The following is a 13,078-nucleotide window of genomic DNA, read 5'->3' as shown; positions in this document are numbered from 1 at the left end:
TGGTCATTAGAGCTCCTCGATGGCTATAACTAGTCTATTAATGAATTAAGTGAACCTCTCTTGCATCAATGATCGGATAAATGGACTGTGCCTGAGTAATTGTATCCTTGGCTAGAATTTATTTATTCCTGATTAAATTCCTGCTATACTTGTGCTAGTTATTTATTCATTTTTAGTTAAAATTGTTTAATTATTTTTAGTTTCATTGCGGTGAAATCCCCCCTTATCAATTGGATTTTAAAAGAGACAGATATCTCCAGTCCCTGAGGAGACGACCCTACTTGCCACTGTCTACTATTTAGTAATTTCTGCCAACTAATTAATTCTGGTATATTGGATTCAACAAACTCTTCGGGAACAGGGTGAATCAAGTAACTTATTGCACACCTAGGGTCCCTGTTCCAGTACCTAGGATTAAGTATTGACAGCTTTTTAGTGGTATTTAGGTTATTATTATTATTATTATTGCACAGGTTCGGCACCTGTCAAATACTAAGAGTTATAATTCAGTGATTGTTTCCATTAAATTCTTTCCCTTCCATTAATATGGCATAGTTTCTGGGAATATTCAGCTTCTTAAGCATTTGATTAAAATAAAAACATTGAACGGGTTCTATCAAATTACAGTAAAGAAACTTTTAAATATTGAACTGATGGAATTAAAATTAACACTCCAGCAATTGCACACGCAAAAAATTACAACCTTCATTGTGTAAAAATTTCCTTCAATCAATTTCATTGACACATATCAGCTATCAGATGTCCTTTTCCCTCCTTCCTCTGATCATAGGAGAGGCAATTGTTCCATATTCCTCCAATTTTTAGTCTAGAACCAATCAAAGATATCAGTACAGGAATTAAAATACAAATGGAACCAGAATCTTTTGGCCTAGCTCTGTGTAAATTACGTTAAAGCATCGTCAGTATGTATGAAAAGAAGCATTCTTCTCGAGGATGCATATGATTAATTGGCATCAATTTGCTTACACCTGTATCTCATGGAAATTGATCCTACTTCTTAGTAGAGTTAAATAAGGATTCAGTGCGATTGTGTTTGTCGTAGTTTTGTCCTATTGTTGTACATGCTCAAATTTTTAAATTTTTGTTATATAAATACATTTTAATGTTATATTGAATACATGTTAAATATTTTTTTTCATGCACACTGAGGGTGGTCATTTCGGCCTAGCTTCGTTAAGCAGGCTCCGCCTTCCCCAAAATTTCACCTCGGCTTCGAATTTCACCTCGGCCTCTTCATACCGACCCGAGGTGGATATTCCTGAGGTTCCAATATCTGTCCCGATCACCTCGGCTATCGCGGTGGCCACCATGAAGTTTCACTGTGTCTGATGGAACAATTGAGGTCAGGTCACAGACTGACACCCGCAAGGGAACAAGACGTCTGATAAAGCCTGTCTGACAGACCTGATGGGACAGACTGACATGCTCAGTCTGCCAAGACCTGGGAAGTTGATCCCTACCGTCATTCCTTCCCAATTGTCCCATATAAATGCAGAAATCTCACTTAGAAAAAAGGGACAAGAAAAATACTCTGTAAGAAACACTATCCCAAAAACTCTCACTAAATTCCCTCTCAATCTAAGCTAATTAGATCGTCGGAGGAAAATCGGGGGACTCAGCCCCACCTCTGATAATTTGAGCAGGTGACTTCTGTGAGGCAGTATCCACTTCAGGAGCTCACTCCCGCGCTTTGGTACCGCCTATTGATCCCGAAAATCACCTCTTCACACACTATTTTTACCATGAAATCAACAAATTAATGTAATTGTGTACAAAATAATGTAAAAAACATAACAATCGAATCCAACTATGCGGAATCCTAATAACACTGAGTCCTTTCCACTTTGAACTTAATTACGTGTATGTTCACCTTTTAAAAAAAACTAGTGAGATTTTGTTAGGTATTACTTAATTATTAGCAATTGAAGGCTTGCAATATTGCTTTTCCTCCTTCAAAAATTATGCCTGTAACATCAAATATTAATTGCCTTTGCAAGATTCACATTATCGTTTATTCATAATGTATGCATGTCCTTTTCGTGAAACTAAATGTGATTAAATTGAAAGATAAAGGAGAAAACTTTGGGACATGCCCGCGAGAGGAAAATAAGAGGGAACTTTCCAAAACAAAATAAGAGGGAACAATAAATCCAGTCAACTAACATCAATGGAAATTGAAGAAGTTATTTTTGTCTTGCTGGAGTGGGTCACCCGAGCTGGAGAAGAGTTTCTTGTTAGGACAGTTCTCTTGGACGAGATCACCTGCTTAAGTTGTAAGAGGGGTTGAATCCCCCGGTATAACTCCGAAGCTTAAGTCAGTTCGGTAGTGAAGGGGTAATTTAAGTATAGAGAAGACTAGTATGTTTTACCAGAAAATTGGTCATCCTCCCCTCTCTCAGTAGAGGTGTCGAGTATTTATAGAAGTCGGATAGGAGAGAGGGACTACCAGCACGAGTCCCTAAAGATCTGATATGGTCAGTGTATCTGTTGGACTGGATTGATCTATATGAAAGGACGTGATGGGACATTCGTCAGGTTCAGGCGGCGTAGTAAAACAGCCTTCCCAGGTGTCAGACGTGTCAGGGGTCACATCGTACCTTTCTACAGTTATCAAATATTCAAGCGTCACTTCGGCTAACGATCCTAGCCGAAGTGGTAATGAGGTGGCTTCCAAACCAACAGGTCAAGCCAAAGTGGAACTTCAGCAGGCACTCCATAAGCCGAAATGACCATCCTCACTAAGCCCTCCAAGCTTCGAGAAGAGCGAGGTCGTGGTCTCCCGAGGTCGTCACTTCCCGAGGCTAACGCGCGTGTAGAACACGGATCATGGCAAGGACACGTCACGACCGTGTAGATGTGACTGGGGAAAGGTGAAACGGGGGCTGGCAGCTTTAACGTCGGATCGATACGATTGATTGTCAGGTGAACAGTATCTTCATTAATGAGGGGAGAGAGAGAGCTTTAGGGAATCCCAAAGATCGCGTCTCTTCGGTTCCCCTCTGTTGCCTATAAATAGGGGTTTCTTTTCACCGTTCCATCCTTTACCGAAATTTGAAATCACCTCAGAGCTCCGTTTCTTTGCTTTTTCACTTCGGCAGTCTTTCTAAACCACATCTTCTTCAGCAACTTCTTCACTCCGCATCTTCTAAGTAAGTTCAATTCTTCTTTCTGTATTAATGGCTAGAACAGCTCGCACACACAAAGAGACGGTGAGGCCCAACTTCACCGAGGCAGAGAGGCCCGACCCTTCCGAGGAGAGAACTGCATCCTACGCCGAGGAAGGAGGTGAGGAAGCGTCTTACCGAGCCCGGGGAGGAGGTGCGGAAGCATCTCGCCGAGCTGAGTCTCCGGAAGAACAGGCCGAAGAGATTGAGGTCGAGTCCGAGGTCTTGTACAATGATGACCTCGGGAATGAAGTTCCTAGGGACGTAGGTGTACAGGAGCCCTCCACTCCTCCTAATGTGGCCACGCTAAACTATGGCCAGATGCCGGCCTTCATCAGTGCGGTGGACCAAGCTTCCATAGCCGAGGTGATCCGCAAGTATCCGTGGAGGAGGGATTACAGTATCTACCTGCCGCGCCCACATCAGTCCGCCGCCCTGCCTCCAAAGGGTAGGTTAGCCATCTACATAGAACAGCTGGAGGCCGGGCTCAGGGTGCCAACTACGAGGTTTCTTAGGGACTGCCTGAGGTATTGGGGGGTGAGGATTACTCAGCTCACCCCAAATGCAATTCGCATCCTCGTCGGCTTCCAGCTACTCTGCCGACATCAAGAGATAGAGCCGAATGTCAATCTCTTCCGCCATTGTTATTCACTTAAAAACAGCGGGAGCGAGAAGGGGTGATTCTACTTCGGGAACAAGGTTCCAATGTTGGTATATGACGCCCCGAGCTCAATAAAGGAGTGGAAGAGGAACTTTTTCTTCGTCCCGGCTGAGGACTTCCCCAGGGGATTCTGGTGGAGACCTCCCACTTCGGTCAAAGAAACCTCCCCGGGCAAATTGGAAGAACGCAACTTCCAAAAGTTGACGGGGTCGGGCCTGAAAATTAACTGTTGGGACTTCCCAGAAAGAGTGCTCGTGAAGGGCGAGCTCAGCCGAGCCTTGATCAGCTCGGACTATCCCATCCTCATCTCCACTAGGTTTCACATACCTCGTACTTTTTCATTTCTCACTTTCTTGTTCGTTTTCCTTGAATTCTAACTAACTTCATTTCGTGCTTTGCAGTAATGAAGGTTTCCGACTTGATTACCTCAAGAGAGGTCGAGGTGGCAAAGAGGCCAGCAAAAAAGCGCAAGAACGCTGGTGAGTCCTCTTCCAGGCCGGCTAAAAAGACCACTGCGGCGGCAGGCACTCGCGAACCTGCCGTGGTGATCATAGGTGAAGGGTCGCACACCTCGGGCACGCCTGGGAGGTCCAGGGTTTCATCCATCCCGGTGGGAGTCCCTTCCCACGGAGTGACACTAGCCTCTCCACCTCGGGGGCGGGGTCGAGGTGCGACCGTCGTCCAGGATAACCCCATTACGGAGTCCTCATTGTTCAACCTCCACCACGTGCCTTCTATAGCGGCCGGGGAGGATAAGAGGCACTCCGGAGCACAATTTTGTCCGGAGTGGTCGGTCAATGTTAATGACCGCTGCAAGAATCCACAAGTCGTGCACGAGCTCCTGGTGAATTCAATCCTGCCACGGGACAATACTTACACCAGAAAACTCAATTCGGCCGAGCTGATGCAGGGCGCCTCGGTTTCTTGGGCTTCCACCACGGCGTTCCTTGCTGAAATGTACCAACGCTTTGGTCATTTCATAGAGACTTACGAATCACCTGCCGAGCTCCAGAAGAAGATCGCTGACCTGGAGGGGAAACTAAAGGCCGCCGAGCTGGGACGTGACAAGGCCGAGGCGGCGAAGAAGAAGGCCGAGGTCGCGAACAACTCGCTCATAACTGCTCTTCATGAGGAGAGAGAAAGAGAGCTCAGGAAGAGCAGTCATCCAAGGTGGCAATTGACACAGCCGGGGCCACCGCCGTGAAAGCATTCCGGAAGTCAGAGTCTTTCATTCGTGATCTCGGCGAGCTAACTCGGCCGAGTTTCATGTTCGGCTACACGTCGGCCATTAATGATGCGGCATCCTTCCTTTCCCCTGAGCAACTGGAGTCCCTTCAGAGTACCTCGCACTACAACGAGGATGCCAAGGAACTATGCGACCGCGTGGGTGAGGGCATCCAGGCTGGAAAGGACCTGGCCGAAGTCCGAGCTGAATTCAATAAGTGGCTCCAGGAGTTCGAGCCGAATGGTGACAGTGCCGAAGGGGGCCAGGCCGATGGAGGAGAGGAAGAACAACAGGATGCCGGACTGCAAGATGCCGAGGCAGGCGAAGAGACCCTGGGGGAACAGGACCCCGGGGCAGGAGGTGCTTAGAAGCACTCATGTTTTGTAATAGAGGGCCGAGGTATTTCACTTTTGTAATTATGGCCTCGGCCTTCTGCTTTTCATGCTTCAATAAAGTTGGGTTTTGCATATTTTTTGTCTCCTTTTCAATTGAGTTCAGTTTTTTTCCTTTTAACTACTGCTTTGTCCCCTTATTTGTCACTTGTAATGAAATAAGAACGAGTGAGAAATAACTTAAAGAAGTAAAATTTAAGAACGCGTATCCCTCAAGGGTAATACAACTTAAGGTTCTCAGCATGCCAAATTCGGGGCACACGCGAACCATCTCGGTAAGCCAGTTTACAATATCCATTTTGGCTGGACTCAATAACACGGTAGGGTCCCTCCCACTTGGGATTGAGTTTTCCCTGAGGTTCAGCTCGGCTAACCGAGTTCTTCCGGAGTACAAGGTCTCCCGGATTGAACCTTAAATGTTTGACCCGAGTATTGTAATAGCCAGCTAGGATATTTTTGTAAATAGCAACTTTGGCCGCGGCCATATCACGCTTCTCTTCGGCGAGAGGTCGAGGTCAACTCGCCGCTCCTTGTCATTGACTTCGGCAGCATACGCAGCCATTCGCGGGTTGGGTGTGATGAATTCGGCTGGAACGACAGCCTCGAACCCATAAGTTAGGGAAAACGGTGTTTCTTGAGTCGCTGACCTCGGCGTAGTCCGGTAGGACCACAGCACGCTGGGGAGCTCTTCCATCCACGATGATCCGACCCGGTGAAACCGGGTCTTCAGGCCGTGGAGGAGAGTTCGGTTGAAGTTTTCGGCTTGTCCATTCGCCTGAGGGTGCCCCACCCAGGTGAAGTGTTGCTTGATCCCCAAGTTCTCGCACCACGCCTTAAAAGGGTTATCAGCGAACTGCCTTCCGTTATCCGAGATCACAACTCGAGATAATCCGATGCGACAGACCACGTTTTTCCAGAAAAATTTTTAAACAGTCATTCCAGTGATGCTTCTCAGGGGCTCCGCCTCGACCCATTTAGTGAAATAGTCCACTGCCACCACCACGTAGGTATAGTTGCCTGGGGCTCTGGGCATCTACCCTCATGGTGGGCCAAAAGTATCTGAGAAGCAAAACTTTCTTCACGAGCATCCTGAAGCCGACGTGGGGCACCACAGAGTCCCTCATGAATGTCCTCGAGGATTCTCTCGCCTTCTTCCGGGGTGATACACCGTAATCACGGGTCGAGGTAAGACCTCTTGTACAAGAGGCTTTGCCGGAGGGTGTACCGAGCCGCTTTTCGTTGAAACTTCCGTGATTCAGCTCGGTCTTCGGGGAGTTCACCCCGGCTGAGATATCGGGTCATGGGCCCCATCCAAGTGTCCCCAGGGTAGACGGGGTACACGACTTCAGCTAGATATCCTGGTTCAGCCAGAACTTCTACGAGAACCGTCTTGTTCAGATCGGAGAAAGAGGTAGAAGCAAGCCGGGAGAGGGCGTCAGCCCTTCTGTTTTGTGACCGAGGTATTCTTTGGATTGCAAAAGACTCGAAGTGTGTCGCCAACTGGAGAACCTTGGAGAGGTACCGATGCATCACCTCATCCCTGGTCTCGTATTCACCTAGTATCTGGCACACAACGAGTTGAGAGTCACTGTAGACCAAGATATGCGCGGCCCCGAGCTTTCGAGCTAGTTGTAAGCCGGCAATGATAGCTTCGTATTCGGCTTCATTATTTGAGGCTGCGAAATCAAACCTCAAGGCATACGAGCAAATTTCTCCTTGGGGATCTTCGAGGAGCAGGCCGGTTCCACTACCCTCACTATTGGATGAACCATCCACATGCAAGGTCCATCGTTGAGGCTCGGCGTTGGACGAGGTTACAGCCTGGGTTGTAGCCGGGATGGTCTCATTCACTTCCTCAAAAGTAAGCTCGGCAAGGAAATCCGCGAGAGCCTGGGTTTTAATTGCCGTGCGAGACTCATAAGATAAGTCGTATTCTCCCAGCTCGATGGCCCACTTGGTGAGGCGTCCCGAGGCCTCCGGCTGCGATAGGACCTGCCGAAGTGGTTGGTCTGTCCTTAGGCAGACATGATGGGACAAGAAATAGGGTTTAAGTCTACGAGCTGCATGGATTAAGGCCAGCACAAGTTTCTCCGCCTGAGTGTACCTGGTCTCCGGATCTCGGAGGACTCGGCTGACATAATAAACAGGTGTTTGGACACCTTCCTCCCTTATCAGTACGGCACTTACGGCTTCAGTTGCAGCAGACAGGTACAAGAATAACTTGTCCCCTGGACGAGGTGAGGTGAGTGTTGGGAGGTGGTTAAGGTAATCCTTCAACTGCTCAAACGCCTGTTGACACTCTTCCGTCCAGGAAAATTTGTCAGCTTTCTTGAGAACTTTGAAAAATGACAGTGCCTTGGAGGCGGACTGCGATAAAAACCGGTTCAGGGCGGCTAACCGCCCCGTCAGCCTCTGGACGTCGCGGACGCACCGTGGTGGAGACATTTCTTGGATTGCCCTCACCTTGTCCGGATTTGCTTCGATACTCCGCCTAGAGACGAGGTAGCCCAGGAACTTCCCCGAAGTGACCCCGAGAACACATTTCTTGGGGTTCAGCATCATTCGTGTCTCTCGAAGGACTTCCAGGACTTCTTTCAGGTCGGCAAGGAATGTGGAGGTTGTCTGGCTCTTCAAGAGGACATCATCTACGTAGGTCTCGACAGTCCGGCCGATTTGAGATTTAAAAGCTTGGTTAACCAAGCGTTGATATGTGGTCCCGGCATTTTTCAGTCCAAAAGGTATGGTGGTGTAACAATATGTGCCTCTGTCGGTGTAGAAGGCGGTCTTCTCCTGATCCTCCGGACTCATCCCGATCTGGTGGTATCCTTTGAAGGCATCAAAAAAGCAGAGGACTTCATAACCCATTGCCGAGTCTACCAAGGTGTCAACCTTGGGCAATGGATAGCAGTCCTTGGGACAAGCCTTGTTGAGGTCGGTGAAGTCGACACACATTCTCCAGGCCCCGGTGTCCTTCTTGACCATGACCGGATTAGATAACCAGGTCGGATACTGGACCTCCCGGATGATCTTTGCAGGGAGGATCTTATCTACCTCTTCGCCCACAGCTCGGCTACGCTCAGGGCCGAAGTGCCTTCGTTTTTGTTTGACCGGGCGGACTTGGGGATCGACATTCAGCTCATGTATCATGAGGTGATGCGGGACTCCTTGAACCTCTTCTGCGGCCCAAGCAAAGACGTCCCGGTACTCTCTGAGGAGATCTACCATAACTCTTTTGACAGGACCGGGCAGTCGGGTCCCAACGCGAACTGTCTGGTCAGGCTTCGTGGGGTCCAGAGGGATCTCCTCCACCTCATCCCCAGTCTCCAGCCTTGGGATCTTCTCAGCTCGCTGAGAATCAATGCTATCTATCGAGAGGATATTTGACCTCTTCTCGGGTCTTGCCCAGGAGGTTGATGGGGAGGCTGCTTGTAGAGTGGCGAGATAACACTCTCGGGCAGTGCAGACGTCGCTGTTGACCTCGGCTACCCCCGCAGGAGTAGGAAACTTAAAGCTTAGATGGTAGGTAGAGTATACTGCCCGCAAAGCATTAAGTGTTGGACGACCTAGGAGTAGGTTGTACGGCGAGTCAGCCCTAACTACTACGAAATTAACGGGGATAGTTCTGCAGCGGGGGTGACACCCTATGGTCACTGTCAGAGTCACCATCTCTTCGGGATGCACAATGTGTCCCCCGAACCCCACAAGAGGGGTTCTCATCGGGGTCATGCACCCCCTGCCCAGTTTAAGGCCCTCAAATGTGCGAAAGTACATAACGTCAACTGAACTTCCCGGGTCAATGTAGACCTTTTTCACAATGTAATTGTTGGTGAGGATTTCAATCACCAAAGCTTCATGGCTACTCGAGGCTGCTGGGACAGGATCAGTAGGGCCATAGGAAATGACTTCGGACAGGCGAGAGCTCGATTCTGCCTGGTTTGGATTAGCTTGCCTGTAGGTCCTCTTCCGGGAGTTCTGGCTATCTCCTCCCGTCGGACCTCCGGCAATTGTATTGATGATCCCGACTATGTTGGGTCCATACCCTAATCCATGTCCGGAAGATCCATCTCAGGGAGGCCTTTTTGTCTCCCTAGGTTCCTCTGGAGGCTTGCAACTGCTCTTAGAGGGTCGCCTTTCATCTCAGCGTTGATCACCCCGGTTATCTCGTCGGGGTTCATTACGTGGCTGACCCCCACCTCGGCGGATGAACTACTTCAGGTGGCCCTGTCTGATGAGGTTCTCGATCTCTTTTTTGAGATCGTTGCGGTCCTCAGTTTCGTGCCCGATGTCCAGGTGGTACAGACAGTAGAGATTCGTGTTCCTCTTGTCTCTGTTGCCGAACATCTTGGGAGGGGCCTTCCCGAGGTTGTTCTGTTCCATTACAGACAGCACACGAGATCGGGAGGTGTTTAAGGGAGTCAGTTCGGATTCAGGAATGGGTGACTTTCCTTTTGAGATCCTGTCGAACACACTTCGGCGATCTCGGCCGGGACTCTGGAAGCCGCTTCCTTTCCCCGCTTCACTTCGGCTAGGCTCCTTCCCTCTTCAGGCATCAGCCCTCGGGCGAGCAGTTTGGACTTCTTTTTTCATGCGGTTGAGGTCATCGGCCTGTATGCACTTCTCGACCTTCAACCATAGTTCATGGAGAGTGCGGGGATATTTCTTGTGGATCCCTGTGTTGAACGCCCCGGAAACGAGCCCATGGGTGAAAGCGGCGATGGTGACCTGCTCATTGGGATCAGGTATCTGCACGCTTTCTTCATGGAACCTCTGAACATACGACCGAAGTGACTCACCCGGATTTTGCTGCATGTTCAGCAGGTAAGCCGAGGTTCGGGTCGTAGGTCGGGATGAAATGAACCTGTGGAGAAATCTTTCCACCAGTCCTCCCAGGGTTGAAATGCTCCTAGGTTCTAATCCCCAGAACCATTTTCGAGCTGTCCCCTGGAGGAATACTGGGAAGGCTCGGCATATGACGGGGTCAGGGATGCAGTATAAACGGAAAGCTGAGATGAAGGCATGGATGTGATCCTCGGGATCATCTCGGCCATCGTAAGACGGTATCGCAGGAAGCTTAAAGTTTGGAGGAAGCCTTTCCTCATTAATGTCGTCAATAAAAGGCGGGGCCCTCATATAATTCACCTCGGGTACTCCCAGGGGTCGAGGTTCTTCTTTAGGTCGTCGCCCCAGGAGACCTCGGGAAAAGGCCTTGGTCAGGGAGGCTACCTTGGAAGTGGCCTTGGAGAACGCTCGTTTCGACGCACTCCGGCTTAGGCGCCTCCCATCAGACTCCTCTTCAGATGAACCTTCAGGAGACCCATCTGACTTTCTTTTAGAGAACTCAACCTTCTGCTTGCCTTGCCTCTTTAAATATCTCCCCAACTCCTCGAAAATGTTGGGGTTCTCGGTTACAAACTCGGCCATGCGAGTGATGGCTTCTTCGTTAGCGGGCTGGGTCCTCGGGGACTCCTGCCCTTCAGAAATATCTTCCTGTTGAGCTGCATTGCTTTGCTCAGCACCAATGGTAAGAGCCTTCCTGCTCTTAGAACGCGTAGGCATCATACTCTGATGTCTTCGCGTTCCCACAGACGGCGCCAATTGAAGAAGTTATTTTTGTCTTGCTGGAGTGGGTCGCCCGAGCTGGAGAAGAGCTTCTTGTTAGGACAGTTCTCTTGGACGAGATCACCTGCTTAAGTTGTAAGAGGGGTTGAATCCCCCGGTATAATTCCGAAACTTAAGTCAGTTCGGTAGTGAAGGGGTAATTTAAGTATAGAGAAGACTAGTATGTTTTACCAGAAAATTGGTCATCCTCCCCTCTCTCAGTAGAGGTGTCGAGTATTTATAGAAGTCGGATAGGAGAGAGGGACTACCAGCACGAGTCCCTAAAGATCTGATATGGTCAGTGTATCTGTTGGACTGGATTGATCTATATGAAAGGACGTGATGGGACATTCGTCAGGTTCAGGCGGCGTAGCAAAACAGCCTTCCCAGGTGTCAGACGTGTCAGGGGTCACATCGTACCTTTCTACAGTTATCAAATATTCAAGCGTTATTTCGGCTAACGATCCTAGCCGAAGTGGTAATGAGGTGGCTTCCAAACCAACAGGTCAAGCCGAAGTGGAACTTCAGCAGGCACTCCATAAGCCGAAATGACCATCCTCAGAAATCAAAACCAAATGGTCGGAAAAACATTTCTGCTTTGGGCGATGCTCGTGAAAACTGCATCAACTCCTTTGATATGTTCAACCTTTCAATTGGGTCAAGGCCTTGGTTCTCTTGAATACACATTCTTTCAAGTGACGGGGAGCAGGCTAATAAAAGCTTAACAAGAAACAGTTCAGCTGTTGAACCCTTAAAGTTTCTAATGATCACAGTCTTGAGTCCATTCAAACTTTCCTTCATCAGACCTGGTTCTTTCAAGTGCTGGAGTGTTTTCTCGTCAAATTTGATCCGATTACTCTGTTATATGCATTCAGAAAACAAAATCAGTACCACTTCCATCTTTTCATTGGGTTAAAAACCGTAAGCCTAATGTCCTTACCGATCAAATATCCAATTTAGACAAGTTCAATGCACTCCGCAGTAAGCAAAGAATGCAAGTGATCTCGTCCCATTTATAAGTGAATTCCATCGGTATAATATATACCAAGGAGTTAAGCAGATCGACTGGAAGCTTGTGGGGGATATCACCTGCGGCCAGATGCTATGAAGTAGAACATGAGATGAAATCCATTAAAAAATCGAACATGTTCAAGGTCAAACTACCTCATCCGTGTAAACCAGAAACAAATAGAAATAACCAAGTACCTGGAAAAAAGATTCGTCAACAGCCAAGGAGCTTCGTTAGAGTAATTTCCTTTTCCAGTTTATGATGTTCAACTTCTTTTGACAATGCAATACACGCTCCTACTAGGTCTTTGCAGGTGATATAATTGCTCAAGTCCAGACCATCGTTGCCCAGAAGAATCAAACCTTTAAGTGATGGAGCAGATATAGATAAAAGATGGATTCCAGAACAGCTTTGCAAGCTCAATTGAAAAAGCTGAGGGAAATTGAGGACTGAGAACTCGAAGGTGACTGATGTCAGAGAAAGGTGAGTGAGCTTTCTGCAGCCATCTAAGCCCTTTGGTGCACTGAAAATACACGCAGTCACATTTAGATGAGCAAGTTTTGGACCACTGAATGCATAAGATGGTACTTTGTAACGATTAGGACTTCTGTTATGAAGAGTGAGTTTTGTGACATCCTTTCTTGACACAAATAGCAACCACTGATCAATATTGGAGTATCGAGATGACTGCAATTCTGGAATGTCAAGAACAAATTTCAGAATGGGTCCAAGGTGTTGAAAAAGTATTCCATTGACTATGTTTACATATTCGGGTTGGAAGAGGATCGGTGATTTGCTTCGCACCATCTCCGTGTAGAATTGCTTGTCAAGAACAAGCTCTGGATATTCAGCCCAAACATATCTCCATTTGCTCGACAAAATACTCGTTCTTGCCGCATCTCGAATGGGCATGCATCCTATGATATTTTGGATGACATTTATGGGAAGGTTTGATAGTCTATCTACTGCACTCATTTCTGCTGCATCCATTTACTACTTTCTGCAGCC

The 13,078-nt window shown here is 48.1% G+C and overlaps 2 protein-coding genes across 2 annotated transcripts; both read right to left on the bottom strand.

Moving 5' to 3' along the window:
- Window positions 1-6,636: 6,636 nt before the first annotated feature.
- On the bottom strand, window positions 6,637-9,840 carry LOC113771081. The gene is made up of 2 exons (XM_027315704.1): window positions 9,765-9,840; window positions 6,637-9,503 (listed from the first exon to the last, which is right to left on the bottom strand). Exons 1-2 carry the CDS (start codon window positions 9,838-9,840, stop codon window positions 6,637-6,639), a joined length of 2,943 nt encoding a protein of 980 aa, XP_027171505.1.
- A 1,779-nt stretch (window positions 9,841-11,619) lies between these two features.
- Window positions 11,620-13,060, bottom strand: LOC113771080 (F-box/FBD/LRR-repeat protein At1g13570-like). The gene is made up of 3 exons (XM_027315703.1): window positions 12,371-13,060; window positions 12,226-12,267; window positions 11,620-11,919 (listed from the first exon to the last, which is right to left on the bottom strand). Exons 1-3 carry the CDS (start codon window positions 13,058-13,060, stop codon window positions 11,620-11,622), a joined length of 1,032 nt encoding a protein of 343 aa, XP_027171504.1.
- Window positions 13,061-13,078: the final 18 nt, after the last annotated feature.

Source organism: Coffea eugenioides, chromosome 5 (genome assembly GCF_003713205.1).
Source record: "Coffea eugenioides isolate CCC68of chromosome 5, Ceug_1.0, whole genome shotgun sequence".
Classification (NCBI taxonomy): domain Eukaryota; kingdom Viridiplantae; phylum Streptophyta; class Magnoliopsida; order Gentianales; family Rubiaceae; genus Coffea; species Coffea eugenioides.
This window is presented reverse-complemented; position numbering and strand designations above follow the sequence as displayed.

Excerpts from the sequence above, each read along its gene's own strand:
- LOC113771080 (XM_027315703.1), bottom strand. The coding sequence starts at position 13,060 with ATGGATGCAGCAGAAATGAGTGCAGTAGATAGACTATCAAACCTTCCC. Across the intron at positions 12,268-12,370 it reads ATATCACCTGCAAAGACCTA|GTACTTGGTTATTTCTATTT; the intron begins GTAGGAGCGTGT and ends TCTTTTTTCCAG. Across the intron at positions 11,920-12,225 it reads TTCTGGTTTACACGGATGAG|AGTAATCGGATCAAATTTGA; the intron begins GTAGTTTGACCT and ends TGCATATAACAG.
- LOC113771081 (XM_027315704.1), bottom strand. The coding sequence starts at position 9,840 with ATGGAACAGAACAACCTCGGGAAGGCCCCTCCCAAGATGTTCGGCAAC. Across the intron at positions 9,504-9,764 it reads GAGGAACACGAATCTCTACT|GGTATGGACCCAACATAGTC; the intron begins GTCTGTACCACC and ends GACATGGATTAG.